At 37.9% G+C, this 27,867-nt stretch overlaps 1 protein-coding gene across 2 annotated transcripts in view; it reads right to left on the bottom strand.

The window, feature by feature from the left end:
- SMIM14 (small integral membrane protein 14) overlaps positions 1-27,867 on the bottom strand; it is a 71,237-nt gene that overhangs the window by 32,473 nt on the left and 10,897 nt on the right. Inside the window, exons 2-3 of one of the 2 annotated variants that reach the window (XM_059382737.1) lie at positions 18,834-18,986; positions 8,348-8,457 (exon numbers count right to left, since the gene is read on the bottom strand). In XM_059382737.1, coding sequence (XP_059238720.1) covers positions 8,348-8,422 — 75 coding nt within the window. In that variant the 5' untranslated portion in view covers positions 8,423-8,457; positions 18,834-18,986. The remainder of the gene's footprint in view (positions 1-8,347; positions 8,458-18,833; positions 18,987-27,867) is intronic. The other variant, XM_059382726.1, reaches the window with a different exon arrangement.

Here is a 27,867-nt window from a genome sequence, read left to right on the forward strand (position 1 = left end):
GCAACTAATTTAAGTACAGTGAACATTAGCCACAATTTACAGGGCCTTTGGGCCTATTAAGAGAAATCTGACCAAGGATCTCCCAGATCACATGCTTATAGTATTTTAATATGACAATAAAGTTAAGTAAATTAAAAATGTAGAAGTTTCAGTTATACTGTTTAGACCTGAAATACAGAGCTCGACAAACCAAAAAAAAAGGGATTATCTGTGTTCCAAATCTTGGGTTACAACACAGAACAGGAAAAACACAGAGCATAATCCGAGTTCACATTACTAAATCTGTTCTCTCTTTCTGGAACTTCTATCATTAATAGAAGAAACTTTATGCCAAGAGGCAGCTAGTCAAGGAGAAGAGGAGGGGTGGAAAGGGAGCAGAAGAGGGTGCAGCCGGCATAATTCTGCAAAAGGCTTCAAGGAGAAGAATGGAAAAAGTCCCTCTGCAGGCCATTTTTATTGTTTTAAGGAAGTAGTAGTCCTTAAAAACAAACAAACAAAAACAAAAAAACACTATACTATACCCCAAAACAACTAAATATAGTTGTTACAAGGATTTTTTTTTTTTTAATACTAACCTCACAAAAGACAAAAAAAATACCAGACAACTTAAAAAAATGATTTATGGGGCACCTGGGTGGCTGAGCTGATTAAGCATCCAACTTGATTTTGGCTCAGGTCACCATCTCAGAGTCATAAGACCGAGCCCCGTACTGGGCTCCGTGCTCAACATGGAGACTTCTTGTTCGTCTCCCTCTGCTCGTCCTCCTTCTAGTTTTTTCTGTCCCTCTCAAATCAATCAATCAATCAACAGAATCTTTTAAAAAAATGATTTATAATTAGATTACAATTTTGTGTGGGCATCTTTCTACACATGTAGTAGTACTCTACTATCATATCAACAAAAACCCATATTCATCACTGGGCATATTCCCATATTAAATTAAGTAATGAAACAGAAAAACCTGATATAGATGTCTGATTTTAATTGCAAGAAACTCACTGTATATTCTTATCCACTTCTTTGAGTCTTATCTGCCAGTATTTGATGAGTAAAGCACTAACTAGAATAGGCTAGAAATAGACTATAATCTCTGATAATGTCTCTATTTGTTAATGTTTCTGAACATTCCTAAGACTAATAGAAACATACATGCACCCAGCAAAATACAACTGTTATGAACATGTGTATAACTCAATGATGTAATTAAATCACTGGAAGGAGATATGCCAAGTGAGTAAGCAAAGCTTTGTCATCAGCACCCCAAAATGGGCATTCTTTGTACTGCAGTCTTACCGACCTTACCCTTAAATTCTGTCTACAATGTATCATCTAAAACACTCCTATAACACAGTCAGAAATACAGTCACTTGTGTTAAGGTCAATAGTGCAGACAAGACAATAAAATGAATGAAAATCATACTTACTATTCTTTGTACTAATACGGCTTAGCAGTTAAAGAATCAAAACGCACATAAGCACTGATGAGGCAACAGTTAAGAATTTGAATTGCTGCTTGTGTCTGTTTTGCCTTAAGAAACATGTAAGTGTCTTCTATTTTTTTCCTAAGGTTTTATTTATTTATTTGAGAGAGAAACGGAGAGCATGAATCAGGACGGCAGAGGGAGAGGGAAAAGCAGAGGGAGAGGGACAAACAGAGGGACAAGCTGAGCGGGGAGCCAAGTACAGTGCTCAATCCCAGGACCTGGAGATCACGACCTGAGTGGAAGTCAGATGTTTAGCTGACTGAGCCACCCAGGTGCCACTAGCTTTTTCTATTTTTATATATATATTTTAAATACTGATGAGAAAAAAAAAATCTACCAATTTAGAAATCAAAGAATGTAAGAAGAGAAAAAAGTCTTCTTAGAATTATTGGAAAGCAGGGCACCTGGGTGGCTCAGTGGGTTAAAGCTTCTGCCTTCGGCTCAGGTCATGATCTCAGGGTACGGGGATTGAGCCCCACATCTGGCTCTCTGCTCAGGAGGGAGCCTGATTCCCCTTCTCTCTCTGCCTGCCTCTCTGCCTACTTGTGTTCTCTGTCAAATAAATAAAATCTAAAAAAAATAAAATAAAATAGAGAAAATGAGAGATAAATTTATTTATTTTTTAAAGATTTTATTTATTTATTTGTCAGAGAGAGAGCGAGCGAGAGCGAGCACAGGCAGACAGAGTCAGAGGGAGAAGCAGGCTCCCTGAGGAGCAAGGAGCCCGATGTGGGACTCGATCCCAGGACGCTGGGATCATGACCTGAGCCGAAGGCAGCTATTTAACCAACTGAGCCACCCAGGCGTCCCGAGAGATAAATTTAAAAAAAAGAATTATTGGAAAGCTAAACATCATAGAATATATTTTCTTTTCAAATAATGTAACAGTGCATTCAAAAATTTTATTCCTGGGACGCCTGCGTGGCTCAATGGGTTAAAGCCTCTGCCTTCGGCTCAGGTCATGATCCCGGGGTCCTGGAATCAAGCCCCGCATCATCGGGCTCTCTGCTCAGCAGGGAGCCTGCTTCCTCCCCTCTCTCTGCCTACTTGTGATCTCTGTCTGTCAAATGAATAAATAAAATCTTTAAAACAAAAATTTTATTCCTTAGTGAAAAAAGTCTGTCTTAATTATTGTATATTATTTTACTGCTTATAATGTCTCTGAAGTAGCTTACAAAATTTTATTTTTAGGGGCGCCTGGGTGGCTCAGTCAGTTAGGCGCTGATTCTTAATCCTGGCTCAAGTCATGATCTCAGGGTCATGGGCTCAAGCCCCACATCAGGCTCTGAGCTCAGCAGAAAGTCTACTGAAGACTCTCTCTTCCTCTCCCCCAGCTTCTCCCATGGCAGGAGCTCTCTTTCAAATAAATAAATAAATAAAAGTTTTATTTTTAAGATTAATTATTTGACTAGGTAATGCATTCACATAGTTTTAAAATGTCAAATACAGTGAAGACTCTCCCTTACTGCTTTCTCCTACTGCACCCCTACCCCAACACAGGGCCCTTGATCACAAATACAGTGTTTTTAAAGGTGCTTCTAGGAGACCACCAGGCAGCAGAACTGTGCACGGCATTACAGAAACCATCCAGGGCCTACAGCTGAATTGCCAGGGTTGAATATGCCTCCGCCACTCTGTGGTCAGCTCTAACACCTGGGAAAAGTGAATTAAACTCTCTGTGCCTCAGTTTCCTCATTTGCAAAAGGCAAATTCACATCAGAGACTTTCTGTGGGTACTAGTAGCTAGACTAGCTTCAAATTCTCTTTAACATAGCCATTATTATAAACCCAAGGTAAATCCCTTGGAAACCATTTCTACATATTTACAAACGTATTATACTGACATACACACACACCTCCCATACACACACTCATACTCCAACGTGCAAAGACTTCTCTATGGCTTTCACTATCACTTCTCAGATACTTCTAAAATATGTTTCTTCTTGTATTTCTAGTTTGTGTGCTCTCTCCCCAAAAAACGCAGTTCCCATCCCCCCACCCACCCACTTCCCCTCCCACAGAGGCAACCACTTTCAACTTTTAGGTGATTATTTTAGTATTTACCTCCATATCTTTATAAATATGCATTATTGCTTCTCCTTGATTTTCCAGTGTTTTTTAAAAGATTTTATTTATTTATTTGACAAACAGAGAGAGATCACAACTAGGCAGAAAGGCAGGCAGAGAGCGAAGGGGAAGCAGGTTCCTGGCTGAGCAGAGAGCCTGATGTGGGGCTCAATTCCAGGACCCTGAGTTCATGGCCTAAGCTAAAGGCAGAGTCTCAACCCACTGAGCCACCCAGGCGCCCCTTGATTTTTCAATTTTAAACAATATCCATTGATTTGCCAGTATAAAATATGAAAGACCAGAATGTTGCACTGGAAGTGTGAGAAATGTCTGGATTCTGGATATATTTTCAAGGTTGAGCCAAAAGGATTGTTTCTCCATTAGCTATGAGGTTGAAAGAGTAAACACTGACACAAAAGGTATGGCTTAAGCAACCAGAACAATGGAGTGAATGGAGAAGTCAAGAAAGTTTAAGGTTGGGGGCAAGAAAAAAAGTTTGGTAATGTGCATATTAACTGTAAGACACCTACTACTTATCTAGATGGAGATGCTGCATCAACACTTGGACATACAAAATTCTGGAATGTGGGAGCAAGCAGTGTCTTGGCTGCTCTTGTTCTAAGGTACAACTTTGGCTCTTTCTTGTTTTGGCACTTACCCTCCCTTTGAACCTATTCATTTTCTGTGCCAGGCTCTCCTGTGTGAGCCACATGATTTCCTTTTAATACGTCTTTTTCTGCTTAACTCAGCCAGAACTTCTATAACCTATAATAAAGAACCTTAACTGATATTGTGACTAAATTAGGGAAAGCAGTTAGCTTAAATTGTGAATGAATAGAACTTTATCGAAATAGAAAGGAAATAATGATAAAATCTTAACTGCTTCTAAGCTGAATACCTTCCTTGGCAAAGCCCATCTATTCCCCCAGAACAGGCAAAACTAAACTGCAGCCCAGCATCCAACTAATGAGCTAACCATAAATGCTCATTAGAATCCTCAAGTTTCGGGGTGCCTAGGTGGCTCAGTGGATTAAGGCTCTCTGCTCAGCGGGGAGCCTGCTTCCCCATCTTTGCCTGCCTTCTGCCTACTTGTGATCTCTCTCTGTCAGATAAATAAATGAAAGCTTTAAAAAAAGAATCCTCAAGGGCGCCTGGGTGGCTCAGTGGGTTAAGCCGCTGCCTTCGGCTCAGGTCAGGATCTCAGGGTCCTGGGATCGAGTCCCGCATCGGGCTCTCTGCTCAGCAGGGAGCCTGCTTCCTCCTCTCTCTCTCTCTGCCTACTTGTGATTTCTCTCTGTCAAATAAATAAATAAAATCTTTAAAAAAAAAAAAAAAAAAAAGAATCCTCAAGTTTCCCCAGGTTTTTACTTGCTATCAGCACTTTAATCCTTAGGAATTGGTAATACTCTAACCTACAAGAAAATCAAATTTCATTATATGTGGTAAAAAATAACAAAAATTCCAAATTAGTACCTAAAATTAGTAAGATACTACTCTACTGCAAGGCTGAATTAAATGTCCATTTTTAGAAGGATAAAAATAAATTTCTGCTCTACCATCATACTACAATACCTTATTATTATATCCATGAGTTTCCTGAACATGTAGACATCTAAATCATGGTGGTTATAACTAATACAGAAAAATTACACCCTCGGATAAACTGCTTTTAAAATAAAGGCTAGGGGGGCGCCTGGGTGGCTCAGTGGGTTAAAGCCTCTGCCTTCGGCTCAGGTCATGATCCCAGAGTCCTGGGATGGAGCCCCGCATGGGGCTCTCTGCTCTGTAGGGAGCCTGCTTCCTCCTCTCTCTCTCTGCGTGCCTCCCTGCCTACTTGCGGTCTCTGTCAAATAAATAAATAAAATCTTAAAATAAAATAAAGGCTAGGGAGTTAGACTTCCACAGAGTAATAAGATAAAGGTACTAAAAAGTATGAGAGCAGAAGACAATGAATGAGAGGTAAAAAAGCCTAGTATATTATAAGCTGACAATATTTGAATGAAAAAAAGATAGGTTTCGTTAAATAACCTTTTTCTGATTATAAGATATATTATCACAGAAAATACAGAAAACTATTTTTTTAAAAAGCCTTTTATATTCTACAATCCAGAGATAAAAAATGTTAACATATTGACATACTTTCTTCAAGTCTTTTTTTCCTGTGAACACATATATATGGCATATGTGGGTACAGAAAAGCAAGACCATACTAAATGTCATTTCCATATCTTGCTTTTATTCACTTCATATATGAATTTCCCTTATGTTATTATATATTCTTTAAAGAAGTAATTATTTTGGTCTGCCTGGGTGGCTCAATAGGTTAAGCTTCTGCCTTCGGCTCAGGTCATGATCTCAGGGTCCTGGGATCCGAGCCCCGAATCGGGCTCTCTGCTCAGCAGGGAGCCTGCTTCCCCCTTATCCACCCCCCCCCCGTCTGCCTCTCTGCCTACTTGTGATTTCTCTCTCTGTCAATAAATAAATAAAATCCTTAAAAATAAATAAATTAAAGATGTAATTATTTCAAACATCTGTATAAGAGTCCATCATATGAACACACAAGATATAACCACTATAACCACTGCCCTCCTGGTAGGCAGTTAGGCGTGTTTGTAACTATTCACTACCAGAAATAATGCTACACTAAAGAGTATTACACATTACTGAATTTAGAGAAGTTAGACCTTATTTCTGAATTTCTGAAATTAGAGATCTTATTTCAGAAGATACTCTTTCAGAAAAAAACATTTTGAGGAAGCACTTAATAGCTACTAGGTAGTAGATGGAACTAGAGGGTATTACGCTAAGTGAAATAAGTCAATCAGAGAAAGACAATTATCGTATGATCTCTCTGATATGAGGAATTTGGAGGATCATGGGGGAAGGGAGGGAAAAATGAAACAAGATGGGACAGGGGAGGGAAACAACCATAAGAGACTCTCAATCTCAGGAAACAAACTGTTGGGGGTGGGGGAGGGGGGAGGGTGGCTGGGTGGTGGACATTGGGGAGGGTATGTGCTATGGTGACTGCTGTGAATTGTGATTCACAGACCTGTACCCCTGAACGAAATAATATAAGTTAATAAAATAAAAAAATAAAATAGCTACAAGGTAGATATGGCACCAAAATGCTGCCTGATTAGGAGTTTAAATAAAAGAAATAAAAATTATAAAGCACAATTCAAATCAAACAAATGTCTATCAAGCCTAATCTGCAAATTTCCTTATTGAATCAAATGAGTTTCTCCTCCCTTCTGGCATCTTCAATTCTGCTTATCAGCATGTTATCCACCAATGGATCACCCTTCACTGATTTATAGCATGTGAAAATATGCAGCACAGACTAAAAACTGTAAACTTTTAAAGGTTTGTAAAATCTAAAATCTATATTCACATAAAGTACTTTCCACTAGGATTGCTATAAACAATGTTCTATCAGGCATGAATGTATGCATTAAAGACAAAACAAAACAAAAGCTAAGAATGGTTTCCTTGGCAGTCTACTAAAGAGGACAGAAATATACAAGGGATCATAAAAAGTAGGGCTTAGTTTTAGCTATCTCTAAAAAAAAAAACAGCAGAGCTAAGAGGAAAAAGCATGATACTACGTTAACAATAAAAATACAACACTAAGAAAAAAGAGGTAGTAATTCTTATTAAAAACTGATCTCCTGGAAAAACTTACCAGTTAAATTCAAGTCTATTTTTTTGTTCCTAGTATCACAGTAATTTAAAAAAAAAAAAAAAAAAAAAGCTTTATGTTTAAATTTAGCCATAAAAACTATCAGCTATGTGACGTCATGAATAGGAGAATATATTTTAAATAGTCTCTCCTCAGACTCATCTATTTTCACATCAAGTTATCAGAGAGATGATTCTGCCGTTTTATCTCTATAGCCACGAGTCTAATTTATAAGTTCTTATTTTATTGATTTCCCTCTAAGACATTCTTTAGGATCATAAGTCCCAGCACATGCTGACTCTAAGAGGAGTACCACTCACAAAAATCACACTTCTGATCATTATATATAGACACTGAGTCAGCAGAAAACCTGCTTACTAACCACCAAAAACTCAAATATTTGAACAAATGTTTATTCCTGGCTTTATTAACTGGTCTATGATAATATACCTCTGTACAAGAGTATTCTAGAACAATAAAATGTTGTCTAACATAATAATCTCTTATTGTTAATAATAGTTAATTTCTTCTTTTGCACATAAAAAGTATAAAGTATAATACATTAGAAGTCTAGAGACTTAGGAAAGATTCTAGAGACTTAGGAAAGTCTTAAAAACCCTATAAATTCAAACCTCACAACAATCAACTCAATGAGACTATCTAAAGCTTGTTCAGAATCTGATTTGGATTTGGAAATGTTTTATATAGAGATTTTTATTGTTATGTCATTTGTTAGAGTAGGATCTGAACCATGTCACAAGAGGAACTGTGACCTCATATAGCAATTTATCAAGTAAACATGCTCCATATAGATAAAGACCATATTCCTTAAGACAGAACAGAAAAGGTTATACACACGTTTTACTTACCTATGACGGTGATATCACCAACATAAATCTACCATAAACAGATAACAATCTGTTTTTATCTCTAATAAAAGAATTGCTGGCAGGCACTTTGACCATTATGACTTAAACTGCCGTGGAATTTTAATTATGAAATAATTTCAGTGACCATCAAATGAAAATTCTCCAATAACCCATGCCCACAAAAATAGGACAGAAGGGGTACACAGTTCAATTCTGAATAGAACTGTCCCATTCATCTCACCAGATTGATCAGCCTTCTCATTGCATGTTCATGAGAGCAAACACATTCACAGGGATCGAATCCACCTTCTGCCATGATTGCCCAGCTTGATTTAACTCGACTGTTTAAATCTAGGAGCAAGAAAAGAAAGTGTAAGACAACTGCGGAGCATTACTCTTTCTGTTGAGCTATGAAAAATTCATATTATTGTACAGATTCATAGTAATTCTCTTAAACTTAGGCTAGTTTACTTATTAATGACCTATATTTATGAATTTATACTAACATATAAATTATGAATTAATTATATAAATTTTGAATTAATTATATAAATTATGAATTTATAGAAACAACTGCCAACCCCTTCTACCATCAGACTGATTTCCTACAAATGTGACTGTCTTCAGATGCTCTATCCTGGCTCTCTTGTGTGGCGGATGATGCTAGAGTCCTACTCTGCTTACTTCTTTAACTTTGTTAGCTACAGTAGTGCCATAGACCAAACGCTTATGCCACCCCTTAAAATTCTTATTGTTAAAAAGGAGACAGCAGGCCCCAAAATGGGAGTCACTCATGCTAAAGTCCATCTCAGCAAACCAAGACCTAATCACCCAATCTAATTGCAGTTTCAGCTCTAAGAACCATAACCTTCAGCCAACCAACATGAAATTACCCAGTCAGCATTAGTGAGCTAACCCGTCCATACATTCCTACCATTCCCCCTTGGGAAGGTGATCTTGCCTAAAACAGTACATTCTTTGCTAATAATTTCCTTTTTCCACCCCCTTTCTGCCTTTAAAAACCTTTCCTTTTCTACAGCTTGGTGGAGCTCCTTTCTATTTGTTAGATGGGATGCTGCCCAGCTCATGTAATCTCTACACCCAACATCGGGTTGGAACTCTGACCTTAAGGATCAAGAGTTGCATGCTCTTCCTACTGAGCCAGCCAGGTGCCCCCAAAAATACAAGTCCTGAAAGTCTTCATGGGGCCCCTGGGTGGTTCATGTGGTGGCGCAGGCATCCCTTGATCTCCAGTTGTGAGTTCAACCTCCATGCTAGAGCTTACTTTAAAAAAGAACTGTTTAAATGCCTTAAAAACAAGTGCTTATTAAGTATTTCTAAACCTCAGAAATATAACAGAAATGAACCCAAATGTTTTTCAAATTCACATGATGTAGGATAACTTTCAGTATAAAAGCTAGTTTAAGTATGTTGGTTAAACTAAAACAAGACATGTCTTTTGGGTTATCAGATCAAATACAAAACTTTTCTAAGTTCATTTTCTCTCTCATAAAATCTGTCAGCCAAAAAGAGTTTGCGGCAATGGCCTAATGTCTAAGGCTTTTGTGTGTAACCTAAACAAAATTGTTAAAAACAATTAAAAAGACTAAATAAAAAGGTTTTAGGTAAACTTTAGTTTCCTCCTAATCTTTTTGATAACCTGAAACTTTAAAGTTCTGTTTATTTAGATAATGATTTAAATTCATTAAATAGCCATATCATTTCTAAATAAGATAAAATATTGAAACACTAATTACTAAACACAGGTTTATCAATTTTGCCTTCCTTTTACAGAGGAACTAAAGATATTTGGGGAAAGCGCGTTTCTAGAAATTACAGAAAGTATTTAAAGTCTGCCAAGCCACAGGATGCTAAAGCAATGTCCGTTCACAATTGTTTTACTTCTCTACTTCCATTAGAAACTAAGGCCTGGTTGCCTCAGTTGATAGGGCATGTGACTCTGGATCTTGGGTGTAGAGAGCACTTGAAAATAAAATCTTTTTTTATTTTTCTATTTTTTTAAAAGATTTTATTTATTTGACAGAGAGATCACAAGTAGGCAGAAAGAGAAGGAAGCAGGCTCCCTGCTGAGGGCTCGAGACCCCAGGGCCCTGGGATCATGACCTGAGCTGAAGGCAGAGGCTTTAACCCACTGAGCCACCCAGACGCCACCCCACCCTTTTTTTCAAAATTTTTTTTTTCTTTTTTAAGATTTTATTGGCCGGGGGTGGGGGGCATAAGCAGAGGGAGGGGCAAAGGCAGAGGGAGAAGGAGACTTCCTGCTGAGCAGGGAGCCCAAGGTGGGGCTTGGTCTGAGAACCACAGGATCATGACCTGAGCCAAAGGTAGATGTTTAACTGACTGAGACACCCAGATGCCCCAAAAGTAAAATCCTGAAAAAAAAATTGTGAACCTTAAGTTGTGGCCTATCACAGAGATTAACCAAAAAAGAAAAAAGTCACAACCTGTGAATATCCCGAACAAAAAATGGACAGAAACCAGGATACCTGCGTGGCTCAGTTGGTTAAGCAGCTACCTTGGCTCAGGTCATGATCCCAGGGTCCTGGGATCATGTCCCACGTTGGGTTTCTTGCCCAGTAGGGAGCCTGCTTCTCCCTCTGCCTACTGTTTGTGGCTCCCCCTGCTTGTGCTCTCTCTCCCTGAGAAATGAATAAAATCTTCAAAGGACAGGAGGACAGAAATGGTGAGAACTTCAGAGCTGAAAGTGGTACTAATGCCTTAAACTTTGATCACACATCTCAGTGAAGCTGCAAGTCTTATCAAAAGGGGTGAACTGTATAAGGAGACAGAAAGCCAAGAGAGCAAAAATTTGTTATATATATATATATATAACAAATATATTTATTTATATATATAACAAATATATTTGTTATAACAAATTTTTTACCAAATATAACAAATATTTTACCAAATTAAAAAAAAAAAATTCTGGTTGTCCAGGACTAGAGGGCTTGGGAAGAAATGGGGACTGACTGCTAACTGATACCTGCTTTCTTTTGGGGTTAAGAAAATGTTTCAAAATTGATTAAGGTGATGGTCACAAAACTCCATGAATATACTAAAAACCACTGCATTTTACACAAAATGCAAAATATGGCTTGTGAATTATATCTAAAAAAAGGCTGTTATTTTAAAAAAAGAGGGGGTGGGAGGGCACATGGCTGGCTCAGTCAGAAGGGTGTGTGACTCTTGAACTCAGAGTCATGAGTTCAAGCCCCACATTGGGTACAGAGTTTACTTAATTTTTTTTTTTTTTTTTTTTAAAGATAAATGTTGCTTAGAGAGCACATACAGGTTCTAAACTTACCTAGGGAGCCAGGGAAGATTTTATCAAGTTAACTTTGTGGGGCGCCTGGGTGGCCCAGTGGGTTATGACTCTGCCTTCAGCTCAGGTCATGATCTCAGGGTCCTGGGATGGAGTCCCACATGGAGCTCCCTGATCAGCCGGGAGCCTGCTTTCCCCCACACCCTCCCGCCTGCCACTCTGCCTACTTGTGATCTGTCTGTTAAATAAATAAGCAAAATCTTTAAAAAGAAAAAGAAAAAAGAAGTTAACTTTGAGTTGAAAGTGGAAGGATGCACTACAGAGCAAGACAGAAGTAGAAGGTGTGAGGACTGGGTTCTGGAGGGCATTGCAGACACAAAAGGAATAGGAGTGTAAAGACCCTGGAGCAAGTAAGAGTAATGACATGGTGGAGGAACTCAAAGAAAGCCGTAGATCTTCATCCAAATAGCAATGTGAAGCCCATAAAGGGTGGTTCGAAAAGATCACCTTGGCTATATTATGGAAAACTGGTAAGAGGAAAGCTGGTCAACGTAGGAAGCCTAACCAAAACGCTCTTTCAATAGGTCAGAGATAACAGACGTGCGTCCTTTCTAGAATTATCCAGGTTTGATGACAGCATATTAAATCACTGGGGTGGGGGCAAATTATTCCATAAATGATGTAGGGCACAGTTGGCTCCCCACCCTCATTCCTTACACCGAAAAAAATTCCAAATGTGTTAGTGGTTTATGTTTTTGTGTGTGTGTGTGTGTGTGTCTATTTTTAAAAGATTTTGTTTATTTATTTATTTGACAGAGAGAAACACAGCAAGAGAGGGAACACAACCAGGGGCAGTGGGAGAGGAAAAAGCAGGCTTCCTGCTCAGCAGGGAGCCTGATGGTGGGGCTCAATCTCAGGACCCAAGCCCAAGGCAGACACTTAAGGACTGAGCCACCCAGGCGTCCCCAACTTTTTTTTTTTTTAATACTTATTTATTTGTCAGAGAGAACACACAAGTAGGGGGGGCAGCAGGCAGAGGGAGAAGCAAACTCCCCGCTGAGCAAGGAGCCTGATGCAAAAACTCAATCCCAGGACCCTGGGATCATGCAATGAGCAGAAGGCAGCCACTTAACTGACTGAGCCACCCAGGTGTCCCAGTGATTTAACTTTTTAAAATAAGGTCACACAGGTGGCTCAATTGTTAAGCATCTGCCTTCAGCTCAGGTCATGATCCCAGGGTCCTGGGATGGACCCCAAGGGTTCCCTGGGAACCAGGAACCCATTGGGTTCCCTGCTCAGCGGGGAGCCTGCTTCTCCTGCTCCCACTCTCCCTCTTATGTTCCCTCTCTCACTGTGTCTCTCTCTAATAAATAACTAAAATCTTAAAAAGTAAATAAATAAAATAAAGCCACACAAAAAAAGTCAACTAAACCAACTAGAAAAATGGATTAGAACACCCACAAACTAACACAAGCTTTTTAAGGGGCATTTATAATATGATAAAGGTGCCACTTTCAACCATCAACCATCTAATAAACGGTAAGATAACCCTTTTCTTTTTAATTGAAGTATGATGCACACATAAAAGATTGGAAAAATATATACCCAACTTAGTAAGTGGTTAGCTCTAGGGAAAATAATATGATTTAAAGATAGACTTTCACTTTGTCAATTTTTGAACACTTCTTATAATGAATGTATACTCATATTTTAAGACTTTCAAAGTACAGAACTTTGGGCGCCTGGGTGGCTCAGTGGTTTAAAGCTTCTGCCTTCGGCTCAGGTCATGATTCCCGGGGTCCTGGGATCGAGCCGCGCATTGGGCTCTCTGCTCCACGGGGAGCCTGCTTCCTCCTCTCTCTCTGCCTGCCTCTCCACCTACTTGTGATCTCTGTCTGTCAAATAGATAAATAAAATCTTAAAAAAAAAAAGTACAGAACTTTAATTTTTAAAAGCCACAAATGTATAACTACAAGAAGACTACTGGAATACTTGCAAAGCAACATAAATCCAAGAAACCATATAGGACCAATAAATCTGGCACCAAAAATTATAAAAGTTTTTATAAACCAAAAATATACTGTAAAATAAAAAGACAAAGAGCTTGGAAAGAAGCCTGCAACACACATCTGGTTCATTTCCTTAATTTACAGTGAACTCTGAAAAATCATTATAGAAATGGCAACCTTACAAAAAATAAACAAAGATCATGTTTACAGGGAAATACAGAGCCAATAAACAAAACATATTAAGAGATGCAAATCCAATTATCACTTTCATCTACCCAAAGATCAGTAAAAATTAATTTATCTAGTTAACTTGGATATCCATATTCAAATAATCACATAATGTTGTTGTATAAGGATGTTCACTGTTTATGAAAGAAAAAAATTATAAAGCGAAGTGTATATCCTTCTTCCCTGTGGTTCTGATTAAATAAATGATAGTATGAATACATGAAATCCCACACAGCTGTTGAAAACAGTGAGGCATGGGGCACCTGGGTGGCTTAGTCAGTTAAGCGGCTGACTTCGGCTCAGGTCATGGTCTTAGTGTACTAGGATGGAGTCCCACAGCTGGCTCAGAGCTCATCGAGGAATCATCTTGTGCTTCTCTCTCCCCCTCCCCCTGCTCATGCTCACTCTGTCTCTATGTCAAATAAATAAATAAAATCTTAAAAAAAAAAAAAAAGAAAGTAAAAGAAAAAAAAAGAATGAGGCAAATTTCTTTGTAATGATTTGGGGAAATATCCAAGATAGACTGAGATAAAATCAAGTTTCAGAAGGTCAAGGCAAACCTACTTCCCATCTAGTATCTTTGGAGATCTGTATGCCTGAGCTAAGAGGATGTGGGAATTAGAAGGGAAAGAGAAGTCTCAGGCCATCTAAGCTGGAGAGCCTAACTCTTTCAGAAAGTAGGAAATACCTAATACGAACTACTTCACAGTATAGTCTGAGCCCAATTTTTAAAAAAATGATTAGCCTTCATGTTAGAGAACTTACTGTACATACCCAATACAGAAAACCCTGAAAGTAAATGTATCATCCCATTCTTACAGGCAGATAAAAATTCACCCCTGAAAGCCTCTTTCTCACCTGTCTTTTCAAATCCATAAGCAAATCTCTACTTACAATTGTGGTCCCTCTTTCCCTCTTATCTGTGCCTCCCCAGGCCAATAAAATGTCAGCTGAAATTAAAAGATACTATAAGATTTTTTTAAATGAAATTCAAATACTGAAATGCCTAATACCTACCCAGTTCTGTACCCTCTGAACGCAGAAATGCTAACAAATCGCCTTTTAGGGAAAAAGGGAGACTTGTTTTTATCACCCACAAAAATTGTAAAACACAGATATTTTTAAGTCTTTTAAAAAATCCATTTGACTAATAAGGCCAGATTCCACCAATACCACCATTACCCTCCACCTCCAAAAAGCCTCCACCTCCGAAGAGCCCACAGCTTCTTGAGGGCAGGAACCTATCTTACTCACTCTGTCTCTAAACACCTCCTTTACTGCGTAAGCCACAGCGGTGAATAAGTATTTGCTGAACCTCTGACATTTATTTTCTCTCTATCTACATATGCCACAAGCACGTAAATCAACTGGAATTTTTTTTTTTTTTAAGATTTTACTAATTTGTCAGAGAGAGAGAGCACAAGCAGCAAAAGCCTCAGGCAAAGGATGAAGCAGGCTCCCCACTGAGCAAGGAGCCTAATGTGGGACTTGATCCCAGGACCTTGGGAGCATTACCTGAGCTGAAGGCAGATGCCTAACTGACTGAGGCACCCAGATATTCCAAATCTACTAGGATTTTAAAGTAGACAGTACTACTTAGCCTCCAGTAAAATGAGAAAATGTATTTATACCCAGGATATTCTTCAATAGTACTATCCTCCTGTGGAACTTTTCTTCACATAAACGAGCTATTTTAAGTACTGTGCAGTTTTCAGTTAGTAGTTTCCACTTAAAAATTACCTGGTTTTTTGTTTGTTTGTTTGTTTGTTTTTTAAACAGAATGGAACAGCTCTTTTTTGGCAAGAACCTCAGGACAAGTGTCAATGCATATCAGCAGCTAAGCACTAGAGCAAAAAACTTAACCAATCCTACCTCACATTTAAACCTCATGCGTCCACAGACATTAAATAGCTGCTCTATCGTGGGCAAGACAGAACTCTATCGTTACTGAATCAGAATTCTGGTATATCAGAATTTATTTGGGGTGTTTTACAAATATCTAGAATTTATTTCAGGGTACAGCAGGGTATTTTACAAATACCTAAGGATATTAAAACAATGGTTTTGGGCGCCTGGGTGGCTCAGTGGGTTAAGCCGCTGCCTTTGGCTCGGGTCATGATCTCAGGGTCCTGGGATCGAGTCCCACATCGGGCTCTCTGCTCAGCAGGGAGTCTGCTTCCTCCTCTCTCTCTCTCTGCCTGCCTCTCTGCCTACTTGTGATCTCTGTCTGTCAAATAAACAAATAAAATCTTTAAAAAAAATAAAATAAAATAAAACAATGGTTTTGATGTCTTTGTTGCAGAGTTATTGTTCACCTCAATATATGTCCCTAATATAAGAACAATGCTAAATAATACCAAAGCCATGGACTTGACTCTTTTTTTTTTTAAGTATTTTTTTTAGTGCTCGCTTCGGCAGCACATATACTAAGTATTTTTTTAAAGACTCTATTTATTTATTTGACAGAGAGAAACCAGAAGTAGGCAGAGAGACAGGCGGAGAGAAAGGAGGAAGCAGGCTTCCATTGAGCGGAGAGCCCAATGTGGGGCCCGATCCCAAGACCCCGAGATCATGACTTGAGCCGAAGACAGAGGCTTAAACCACTGAGCCACCCAGGCGCCCCTATGGACTTGACTCTTGAAGACAACCAGATTTATTGCAATTGGTCATAAAACGCCTAAGTCATGAAAACATGAACAATACACTGAAAAAAAAATCAAAATCCAAAATAATCCAGGGGAGGAAGGAAGGAATTAAATGTGGGCATAGATAAAATAGATGAAATAAAATAGGCCATTCGTTGATAATTATTGAAGCTGGGTGACAGCTACTAGGGTCCCTATACAATTCTTTTCCATACTCTGAAATTTTTGATAATAAGCATTTAATTTATACATCAGTATTTTCCTATTACAATTAATATTTGTGACAGAAATCTGTGGGCATAAATTAACCAACAGTTTATGGATTGCTTTTTATGTCACATAAAGGACAGAACGGTACACACATCTAAAGCTCTCAAACCAACCACTCTTTAAAAAAAAAAAAAAAAAAAACACTCTTAACTCCTATCACAGAAGTCAAAGAGTTCACTCTGAATGTTGGGAGGGCAAATGCAATCCCCCATATCCCTCATATTCAGGTCATTTCCTCCTTCCACTGCAACTAGCAGACCTGGTAGAGTTCAGTGGTAATAAGTCAGTTGAGTCATCCTGTTTCTATATGCTAACGGAACTTTCCAGTGCTGTTAACCAGGTTATCTGCTGTTAGAACCTTAAACACTCCAGCTCATGCTGGGCGGGTTTAATTTACCTTATTTCACCTTTGGGAAGTCAAATTTAATCTCTTACTTATATCTTTGGAAAAGGTGAAAAAGTAGATTGTAGACTGTAGTTTCACTACCCTATTTTGTAGAATTATGCATTAGAATTACATGCTTATATACAAGATTTATTACTTGGGAAATTAACTTTTTAAAAGCGGCTTTTTTTTTTTTTAAAGACTGTATTTATTTATTTGAGAGAGAGAGAGCATGAGTAGGGTGAGGGCAGAGGGAGAAGCAGACTCCCTACTGAGTGGGGAGCTCAATGTAGGGCTCAACCCCTGGACATCAGATCATGACCTGAGCCAAAGGCAGATGCTTAATTGACTGAGCCATCCAGGCACCCCTTAAAAGTTGTTTTTAATGAGGCTAAAACATTCTTAATAGCAAATAACTGTGAAGTTATCAGTGTTATAAAATTTTATCAAATCACTTAAGTCTCCTCCCTTTCCCCAGAGGTACCACTGCTGATAGTCTGCTGTGAATACCTGCAGGTTTCTTCATATGCATCTATGTACAGCCTTATAAATACATACATATGCATGTATGTACACCCTTATAAGTACATATATACAAATATCATTTTGATCCTACAGATCATATTATACATATTCTTCAACTTACAGTTTTGTAGCATAAAAAACCTTCAGACCACGGCTTCTAGGTGCCTCAGTTGGTTAAGCCTCTGCATTCGACTCAGGTTATGATCCCAGGGTCCTGGCATCAAGCCCTGCATCAGGCTTGCTGCTGAGTAGGGAGTTTGCTCTGTCTCTGCCCCTTACCCTCCCCATGCTCTCTTTCACATAAATAAATAAAATCTTGAAAAAACAACAATAACAACAAACTTTCAGACCTTTCAATACATAAAGCTCTACATCATTCTTTGTAATGGCTACATAATTCTCTAAAAACATGAACCTATTTAGCATTCCTTCAGTAGAGATTACTTAGGGACCTGCCAAAGTTTTTTTAAAGTAAACTCTACCCCCAACAGGGTGCTCAAACTCATGACCCTGAAATCAAGGGCTGCATGCTCTACTGAGCCAGCCAGGCCTCCATGGACTTTCCAACTTTTTATTAGTATAATACTGCAACAACCATCTTTGTGCCCACATTTTTGTGGGGTGGAGTACAAAAAAATTAATATCTAGGCCTAATAAGGTCATTCACAAAAAGCCTTTGCCAATTCTATCAACAGCACATAGTACATGTTACTGTGTAACACAGTAATTACATACAGTATTATTATCACTGATAGTACAATAACATATGGATATATACTCAAGATATACCTATACCAGAATGTCTGATCCCCAAAATGTAACTCATTGTTTCTATTTCTTAGTTCCAATAATGCTGCATATCTTTTCAAGTTTATTGGCATTTATAATGCTTCTTTTTCAAACTTTTGTCTTACTGATTTTAACAGCTCTTTATAGCTGCTTTTTATTTATTTATTATAGTTTTTTATGTAGTATTAATCCATTTTTATATCATAGTAAGATTAAGAACTTTTTATAGGTTATTTGTGTCCCTTCCTTCTAGGTGGTTCCAAAACCAAATTCATAAAGGTCTATTTTTACATATATATTTTTTAAAGATTTTATTTATTTATTTGACAGAGAGAGATCACAAGTAGACGGAGAGGCAGGAAGAAAGAGAGAGAGAGGGAAGCAGGCTCCCTGCTGAGCAGAGAGCCTGATGCAGGACTCAATCCCAGGACCCTGAGATAATGACCTGAGCTGAAGGCAGTGGCTTAACCCACTGAGCCACCCAGTGCCCCTATTTTTACATATTTTTCTATTTAAATATTTATCTATCTTAGACTATAAGCTAAAGAGTTAATAAAATTACAAACCATAAAAAATAGATCTAGGGGCACCTGGTAGCTAAGTCAGTTGAGTGTGTGCCTTCAGCTCAGGTCATAATTCCAGAGTCCTGGGATGGAGCTCTCCCCAACAGGGTCCCCACTCAGCAGGGATTCCGCTTCTCCCTCTTCCTGCCACCTGTTCTCTCTCTCTCAAACAGGTAAAACCTTAAAAAAAAAAAAAAAAAAGATCTAAAATCCTAAAGAAGCATTGAAAATAACATCCAATGACAATATGAAATAATATTTAGAAGGTATTTTAATTTTCTTTAATGTTTTAACTAACACACTAACAATAAACCCTAGATTATCTTTAGATAATTTTACTTAAGCTCTTTCATTTTGGAACTATTTTTTGTTGCCATAGAGGTTAAGGACTCACATGAAGGCAAAAAATGTCTTACAAGGCATTAAAGATTTAGGGAGGGGCACCTGGATGGCTCAGGGGGTTAGGCCTCTGTCTTTGGCTCCGGTCATGATCTTGGGGTCTTGGGATTGAGCCCTGCGTCAGGCGCTCTGCTCAGCGGGGAGCTTGGTTCCCTCTCTGTCTGCCTGCTTTTCTGCCTACTTGTGATATCTCTCTCTCAAATAAATAAATAAGATCTTCAAAAAAAAAAAAAGATTTAAGGAGGAAAGCATTTCTATGTTAGTATGTGTATGTGAGTGTTCATTTTTGTTCCTCTTACAGAAGAAAATACTTGGTTTGGTTAGATCCTTTTAAGAAACTATTATATTCTAAATTGTTTCAAAAGATAATTTTGGGCCACCTGAGTGGCTCGGTCGTTAAGCATATGCCTTGAGCTCAAGTCATGATCCAGGGTCCTGGGATGGAGACCTGCATCAGGCTCTCTGCTCAGCGGAAAGTCTGCTTCTCCCTCAGCCACTCCCCCTATTTGTGTTCCCTCTCTCCACTATGTCTCTCTCTCTCTGTCAAATAAATAAATAATTAAATCTTTAAAAAAATAAAAGAGGCAATTTTACAAAAACCTAGGAGTAACAAAAATTTCCAAAATGTAATAAAATGTTAATATAGGTTTCAAGGTTATAAAAGTCATTTTCAAATGAGTTAGCAATTTCTATAGCACACTGCAAAACAGTAAATATTTCAAAAGTGCTTTTAACACAAAATGGTTGGGAGACTCAGTCATGAATTTTTAAAGGAAATAATCTGGTCATATGCTAAATTAACCTGCAACAGTTCTCACTAAGTTGGAATGGAACTACTGGTACATGACCTTTACCTATAAATGGCCTTAAACTATTTACTTCTTGCTTTACCAGTGGATAGCAAATTTCCTATGAGTAGGTAGGTAAATGTAACAGAAACAGGGAAAAATTTTTAAAAATACAACAGGACCAAGAAGGATGTGGTCATGAAATGCGAATAAAAGACAATACCCTGAAGATCATTAAAAATTAGGAGCCAGTAAGCAAAATGGTAGATAGATCTCTTAAGTCTCTAAGAGACAAAAGAACTAATAAAATAGCCATCAGCGTCTCTAAAAAATTTCTGGAATAGGTAAAGCCCAAGAGAAAAGACAATTCCCAAAAAAGTCACTATTGCTCATTAACAAACATAAAAAGTCACCCTGGGACACCTGGCTGGCTCAGTCTGCCGAACATGCGACTCTTGATCTTTAGTTCAAGCCCCAAACTGGAAGGTAGAGTTTACTTTAAAAAAAAAAAAAAAAAAAGTCATCTTAACTAAGTCATCAGATACAGGCAAACTAATTTGAACTTTCACTTAAAAAGCAAAACACAGAAAGTACAAAAGTACACTGGAAGTTTACTCATACACTGCTAGTCCTGCAGCTAACTGCTGCAAAATTCTGAAAAGTAATATGACAATACGTATCAAGACCAATAGGGGTGCCAGGCTGGCTCCTTTGTAAAACAGGCAACTCTTGAACTCTAGATCTAGGAGCTGTGAGTTTGGGTCCCTTACTGGGTGCAGAATTACTAAAAAACAAATTAAAAAAAAAAAAAAGAGGACCATAAAAATGTTCGTATCAATGATGTGTGTGTTATTTGTGGTTTATTTTTAAATACTCCCAACAGAGGAGGGAAAGCAGAAGGATGGAAAGGAATAAATCTTCCACAAAGAATTCCAAATAATTTATGTAGATTTAACCCCTTTAAGAGGTAAAGCTTAACTCTCCTCTGACCTTGAATGTGTCCTGGACTTAGTGACTTAACTTCTAAAGGGTAGAATACAAAAAGAGAAGGTGACTTTATAGTGGAGAAACCTAGCAAATACTACCTTTAACCTAAAGATCAAAGTATACATCATTAGTGATAAATCATGTTGCTGTCATGTACCCTTTAATAAGATGTGATGAGAAAGGTATTTCACCTCTGTGGTATTCTTCCCCTAAAACATCACACTAAGTCTAATCATGAGAAAAATCATCAAACCCAAATTGAGAGGAATTCTACAAAACACCTAACCAACACTTCTCAAAACTGTCAAGGACAACAAAATACAAGGAAAGCACACAAAACTGTAACAGACCAGAGAAGACAAAGCAGACTAACACTACTTCCAGGTGATCCTAGAAGTCCTTGTAAATGATAAAAAGAAACAGATTATTACTGACACTCTATCTTAAATGAGCGAAACTGGGCAATGTACTATTAATTCCACAATTATCCACTGTTTTCCAGAAACTTCATTTTGAGTACCCTCCCTGTAATTCTACCAAGAGGCTAAAAATTAATTTTTACTTAAGGTAGAATACTATGTATTAGGTATTTCTGACCTTCCAAGCAAGCACTCAACCACTTTATATTTTATGACCTGAAGTCTTTGGCTTCTGCTGCCCCTGCTCCATTGAGGTTCCATCATGAACCGAATTCATGACTTGGAAAGGTCTTTTCTTTTCCTTTTTAAAATAAATCCTCCTGGTACCTACATCAAAACATAATAAAATGGCAACCTATCCTCTACACATCTCATATTCATTCCTTAAAAAAAGGTGGGGGGGGTGGCTGGGGGAGCAGCGAGAGGGGAGTGGGCACCTGGCTGGCTCAGTCAGTAAAGCATGCGACTCAATCTTGAGATCATGAGTTCAAGCCCCACAGTTGCGGGGGGGGGGGGGGGGGAAAAAAAGGGGAAAGGAAGGGGGGGGGGGGGGGGGAGTAGTAGTAAAGAGAAAAAGAAAGAAGAGAAGAGAAAAAAAAAAAAAAAAAAAAGGAAAGCAAAGAAAATCAGGTCTAAGAACCCAGAATTATGGGGCACCGAGGTGGCTCAGTCATTAAGCAACTGCCTTCAGCTCAGGTCATGATCCCAGGGTCCTGGGTTCAAGCCATGCATCGGGCTCCCTGCTCAGTGGGAAGCCTGTTCTCCCTCTCCCACTCCCCCTGCTTATGTTCCCTCTCTACCTATATCTGTCTCTGCTAAATAAATATAATCTTTCTATAAAAGTAAAAAACCAAGAATTAGTATAACTTGATTTTTCCTTTATTTTTCCCAAGGCTGCATTATACAAATATGTACCCTTATTTAACTTCCCTACTTTGTTGCCAATCTCTAGTTTTCTCTCTTCTTCAATAAAGATTAGTTCCCTGCCCTGCTTCCAAGAGCAGTATTACTGAAAATTCATTTCCCTCATAAGAAATGAGTACGGAATCCAGAATGCTCAATGTGGAATCCTTGTGGTTAGGGGGGAAAAGACTGTAGAATTACTATATGCCCAGAATTTAAACACAGGGAAGAATTACACCACATTAAAATGACTGTATGGGTTCTGTTAAGGTGATCAGATGACATCTTCTCATTTTCAGAAGTTGTCATACTACATTTTACTGCTCGAATCAATTATGTATTTACCTAAGGATATGTAAACTTGTATATACACGTAAACATTTGTACATTAAATAAATGATTCTGCCCAAAATACTAAAGACTGATGCCAAAACTCCCACACAATAAAAACTTAAATAATTTTTATCTATAGAGATAAAAATTGATCTATGTTCACAAATTATCTAAAACCTTAAGAATTTAGTATGTAAAACTAATTACATAATTGGGTGCCTCTGGAAGGGGGCCTAAGTGGCTAGGAGGCAGTAGTAGTAAGGACACTTCACTGTATACCATTTTGTGGCTTCTGACTATTCAAAAAGTATTAGCTTTTATTATTATTTGTTATAGATTTTTATTTATTTGACAGAGAGACACACAGTGACAGAGGAAACACAAGCGGGGCGTGGGAGAGGGAGAAGCAGGATTCTAGCCAAGTAGGGTGGCTGATGCAGGGAGCCCAATGCTCGATCCCAGGGGCTCGATCCCAGGACTCTGGTATCATGACCTGAGTGGAGGGCAGAGGCTTAATGATTGAGCGACCCAGGCAACCCCCCAAAATATTAACTTTTTAAAAGAATAACCATACGGTAAGGTTTTTATTCTTCCCCCTACCAGAACTATTAGCTCTAGGAACAAATAATTCCATCTCAATTTTCTCTTGGAGTGAATATACTAAAATCTTCTTAATCCTCATCTGACCCTTTGTCATCACTGAATTTGTTGGCTAGAGTTTATATAATAAAAGGTGGGACACCTGGGTGGCTCAGCTGGTTAAGCATGTAACTCTCGATTTTGGTTCAGGTCATGATTTCAGGGTTCTAAGACTGAGCCCCCTGCTGGTTTCCATGCTGGGCAAGAAGACTGCTTAAGATTCTCTCCCTCTCCCTCTGCCCCTTCCCCACCTCCCTCTCTCCCTCTCCTCCCCCCCAAAAAAAAGTGTGTGAGTGCATATGTATGTATGTATGTGTATATATATCATATATATATATACATATATATGTGTATATATATACATATATATGATATATATAAAGGTTTCTAAACTTTTTAAGTAAATGTATTACAAAATGAACCAAATTCCATCATCAACAAGAAATGACTAAGTATATAATGGACCACACAATGGGTACTTCTAAAATCAGCCTCTGCCCTAAATCTGGTATAATCATTCTTCGCAAACTCAGTTTGGAAAAGTTTACCTTTCCCTAAAGAGTACGTTTATCATGATGAGCACTTATACTGCACTGCTGAATCACTATATTGTACACCTGAAACTAACATAATGCTGTATATTTCCTACACTGTATTAAAATTAAAAACTTAAATTAAAAAAAAAAAAAAGTTTACGGGCCCCTGGGTGGCTCAGTGGGTTAAAGCCTCTGCCTTCAGCTCAGGTCATGATCCCAGGGTTCTGGGATGGAGCCTCGGATCTGGCTCTCTGCTCCGCAGGGAGCCTGCTTCCCTTCCTCTCTCTCTGCCTGCCTCTCTGCCTACTTGTGATCTCTGTCTGTCAAATAAATAAATAACATCTTAAAAAAAAAAAAAAAGTTTACCATTCCTTTCTCCTATTCACCCTCCAGTGGAAGCTTTAACAAGAAAGTCAAAATACTGAAACTGTAAATACCACAAACTACTAATGTTGATATGTTGTTTTGTCAAATTGAGTTTAAAATAAAGGCAAATGGGGTGGGGCGCCTGGGTGGCTCAGTGGGTTAAGCCGCTGCCTTCGGCTCAGGTCATGATCTCAGGGTCCTGGGATCGAGTCCCGCATCGGGCTCTCTGCTCAGTGGAGAGCCTGCTTCCCTCTCTCTCTCTCTCTCTCTGCCTGCCTCTCCATCTACTTGTGATTTCTCTCTGTCAAATGAATAAATAAAATCTTTAAAAAAAAAAAAAAATAAAGGCAAATGGGAATTCACTTTCAAATTCATTTCTAAAATATACATTAAAAAAGAACAGGAGGAAAAATACAAGGACTAGACTAGTTTTGCTACAGGCATTTTCCGAAGGCACATCCAGAATCAAAGACATCTGGATATACACAATAGCTGGGACGGTAAGGAGGAAAAAAGAAGGTGGAGGAAGCAAAAGGATAAGAGATAAAACGACTTAGTAAATAATAAATAAATTCTTTCTTATAGAATTTTCTGAACATACCAACCACGAAATGTATTTATTTATACATCAAAGTCTGAATTACAAATAATAAGATCAATATTTTAATAAATGGTCCTAGGAAAACCTCCTAGCAAGTAAAAAGGAAAAAAAACCTATCAGTAATTCTAGAAGACAATTTAGTTGAATATTTGACCACTGTGGAAGAACTACCATATACAATGGAAAATACCAACAAATTTACAATATAATACCGTGTACATTAAAAAAGAAGAAGAAAATCCCAAATAAAATAAAAAGAGCAAAAGAACTGGGAAAAAAACATATTTGACTAATATGGCTGGCAAAGGTATTTTAATAACATAGAGCATATGCAAACAGATTCTTAAGTAAGCTACAGACTGTATTTGAGATTAAAAATTATAATAACTATTATGGCAAAATGAATCCAGAAGTTAAAAAATATTCATGCCCTCTGAATTCTTTTGCTTCTATCAAAAAAAATGAAACAAGATGGGATTGGGAAGGAGACAAACCATAAGTGACTCTTAATCTCACAAAACAAACTGAGGGTTGCTGGGGGAGGGGGGTTGGGAGAAGTGGGGGGTTATGGACATTGGGGAGGGTATGTGTTGGGGTGAGTGCTGTGAAGTGTGTAAACCTGGCGATTCACAGACCTGTACCCCTGGGGATAAAAATATATGTTTATAAAAAATGAAAAAATTTTTTAAAAATCGAAAATACAAAGATTTATGTACAAAGATGGTTCTCATAATTTTGTAAGAGTCAAAAATTGGAACAATCTAAATGTCTGGGTAAAAGGGAATGTTTAAATTATGATACATACTGCGAAGTATCATGCAGCCAAATGTTTCATTTTTTCATAATGACATGGGGAAATGATCACAACACAATATATCAAATAGGATATAAAAATAATCATAGCACATGCACATGGTTAAAAAGCACAGGAAAACACATGCTCAAAAAAGTTGAAAGAATGTATACCAAAAGTTCAACATTGGGTGTCTCTGGGTGAAGGATTTTATTTTCCTCTTTATTCATTTCAAGTATCCTATAATGATCATGTATCGACTCTTTGAATAAGGAAAAACTTTGGATGCAGCACCTAAATTCAGGAAAACTAAGATTTATCAGTAAATAAATAGCAAGAAGTAAATAAACAAAAATATGGCAGGGATATGGTGAAGAGATTTAGGAGACAGTAATCAAATGCAATGTACAGACCTTGTTTGAATCCTGATTCAAACAAACATTATAAAAGAACATTTATGCAAGAACCGGAAACTCTGAACAGTGACTGGATTAAATGACATTTAGGAATTACTATAAAAATATTTTTAGCATAATTACAATGTCGATTATCACATCTAAAGAGTCCTTATCTCTGAGAGATCCCTCTAGGTATTTTCAGTCAAAGAGAGATAATGCCTGGGATCTAGTTGAAAATGCAAAGGGAGAAGTATAGACAAAATAAAACAACCATGAGTTAAATAATTGCTGAAGCCAACTGATAAGTACACAAGGACTCATTGTACTATTTTATCTTTTAGCACCAAAAATTTCAAACATACTTAATATCTTTTTAAAAGTAGTTTTATACACGGCACCTGGGAGGTTTAGTGAGTAAAGCATACGCCTTCAGCTATGGTCATGATCCAGAGTCCTGGGCTTGAGTCTGGTATTGGGCTCCCTGCACAGTGGGGAGTCTGCTTCTCCCTCTGCCCCTCCCCCACCCTATTCATGTTTGCGTGCACACTCTCTCAAAAATAGATGGATAAAATCTTTTATAAAAATTAAAATGTAAATATAGTGTTACAGAAAAACAAAGCACTCTTCTGTTTCCCCCCAGGCAAACATAGGGGGCTCTTCTTTAAAAAGCATGGGTAACCAAGGTTGATTCAAGGTCACAGGATGGAAATTATCTTCTACTGTGATTTTAAGAAAGTGATTTATGATGAAATCATCTTTTCAAATAGCCAACCAAATCTTTACAGTGATCAACAATGGTATCAAAATTCTTTCCACTTAAAAAATAAAAACGCACAGCAAGAGCAAAGAGCAAAGTAACAATTCAGAATGCATATAATTATTTTTTTTTAAACAGAAAATAGAGAAGATGGTCAGAAATGGGGAACTCAGAATAAGCATTCTTTTTTTTTTTCTAAAAAGCATCAATTCTACTGATGAGAGCTCCAAAGTTTCAAAACTGAGAAAGTGAAATACGCCAGAAACTGCTAGAACTGCCTCCAGGGCATTTAGGGAGCCTACACCTCAGTTTGCTTTCTACTCTATTTTTAACCTTATTCCCAATTATATCACAGAGGTAACTGCTCACCTCTAAAAATAATGTTCTCCTAGAAACACCTTTCTGACCCCAAGTTTTTATGCAGAAGTTTTTATCCAGTAGTAAATCAGACAATGGACTAAATGAAAGGGTAGAGATATCCCAAAACTTTGGCTACCTTTCATATTAAACATGGAGAACAAAATATTTATCTATCACTTAGTAATACTAACATTATGATGCTACAGACTAATACACTACCATTTGGGATTACTTTCATCGGATGACCCAACATCTCAATGTAATAAGATGTTCAAGTTCACTCAAATACAACACTTCTTAGTAATACATTCACTTGCTCTATTCTTTTATTGGAAATGGATCTCAATCAAACATAGCCATACCTATAGTTTATATCTGCCTGTATAATGGCTAAGTACTTTTACATACTAACAACAGTCCTTCTGACAAAGCAGAATTATCCCTGTTTTTAATGAGGAAAATAGGTTCAGGGAAGCTAGCAATTTGACCATGGTCACACATCTGAGATAAGCTCTGCACAGGAAGTCACAATGTAAATTCCTGATCAGGACGCATTCCACATCTGTCCGATATGACCAATCCCGCTACCAACATTTGTTTCAATGAGGAAAATAGGAAAATAGGTTTTTTAATGAGGAAAATAGGTTCAGGGAAGCTAGCAATTTGACCATGGTCACACATCTGAGATAAGCTCTGCACAGGAAGTCACAATGTAAATTCCTGATCAGGACGCATTCCACATCTGTCCGATATGACCAATCCCGCTACCAACATTTGTTTCA

This window comes from Mustela nigripes, chromosome 1 (genome assembly GCF_022355385.1).
Source record: "Mustela nigripes isolate SB6536 chromosome 1, MUSNIG.SB6536, whole genome shotgun sequence".
NCBI classification, from domain to species: domain Eukaryota; kingdom Metazoa; phylum Chordata; class Mammalia; order Carnivora; family Mustelidae; genus Mustela; species Mustela nigripes.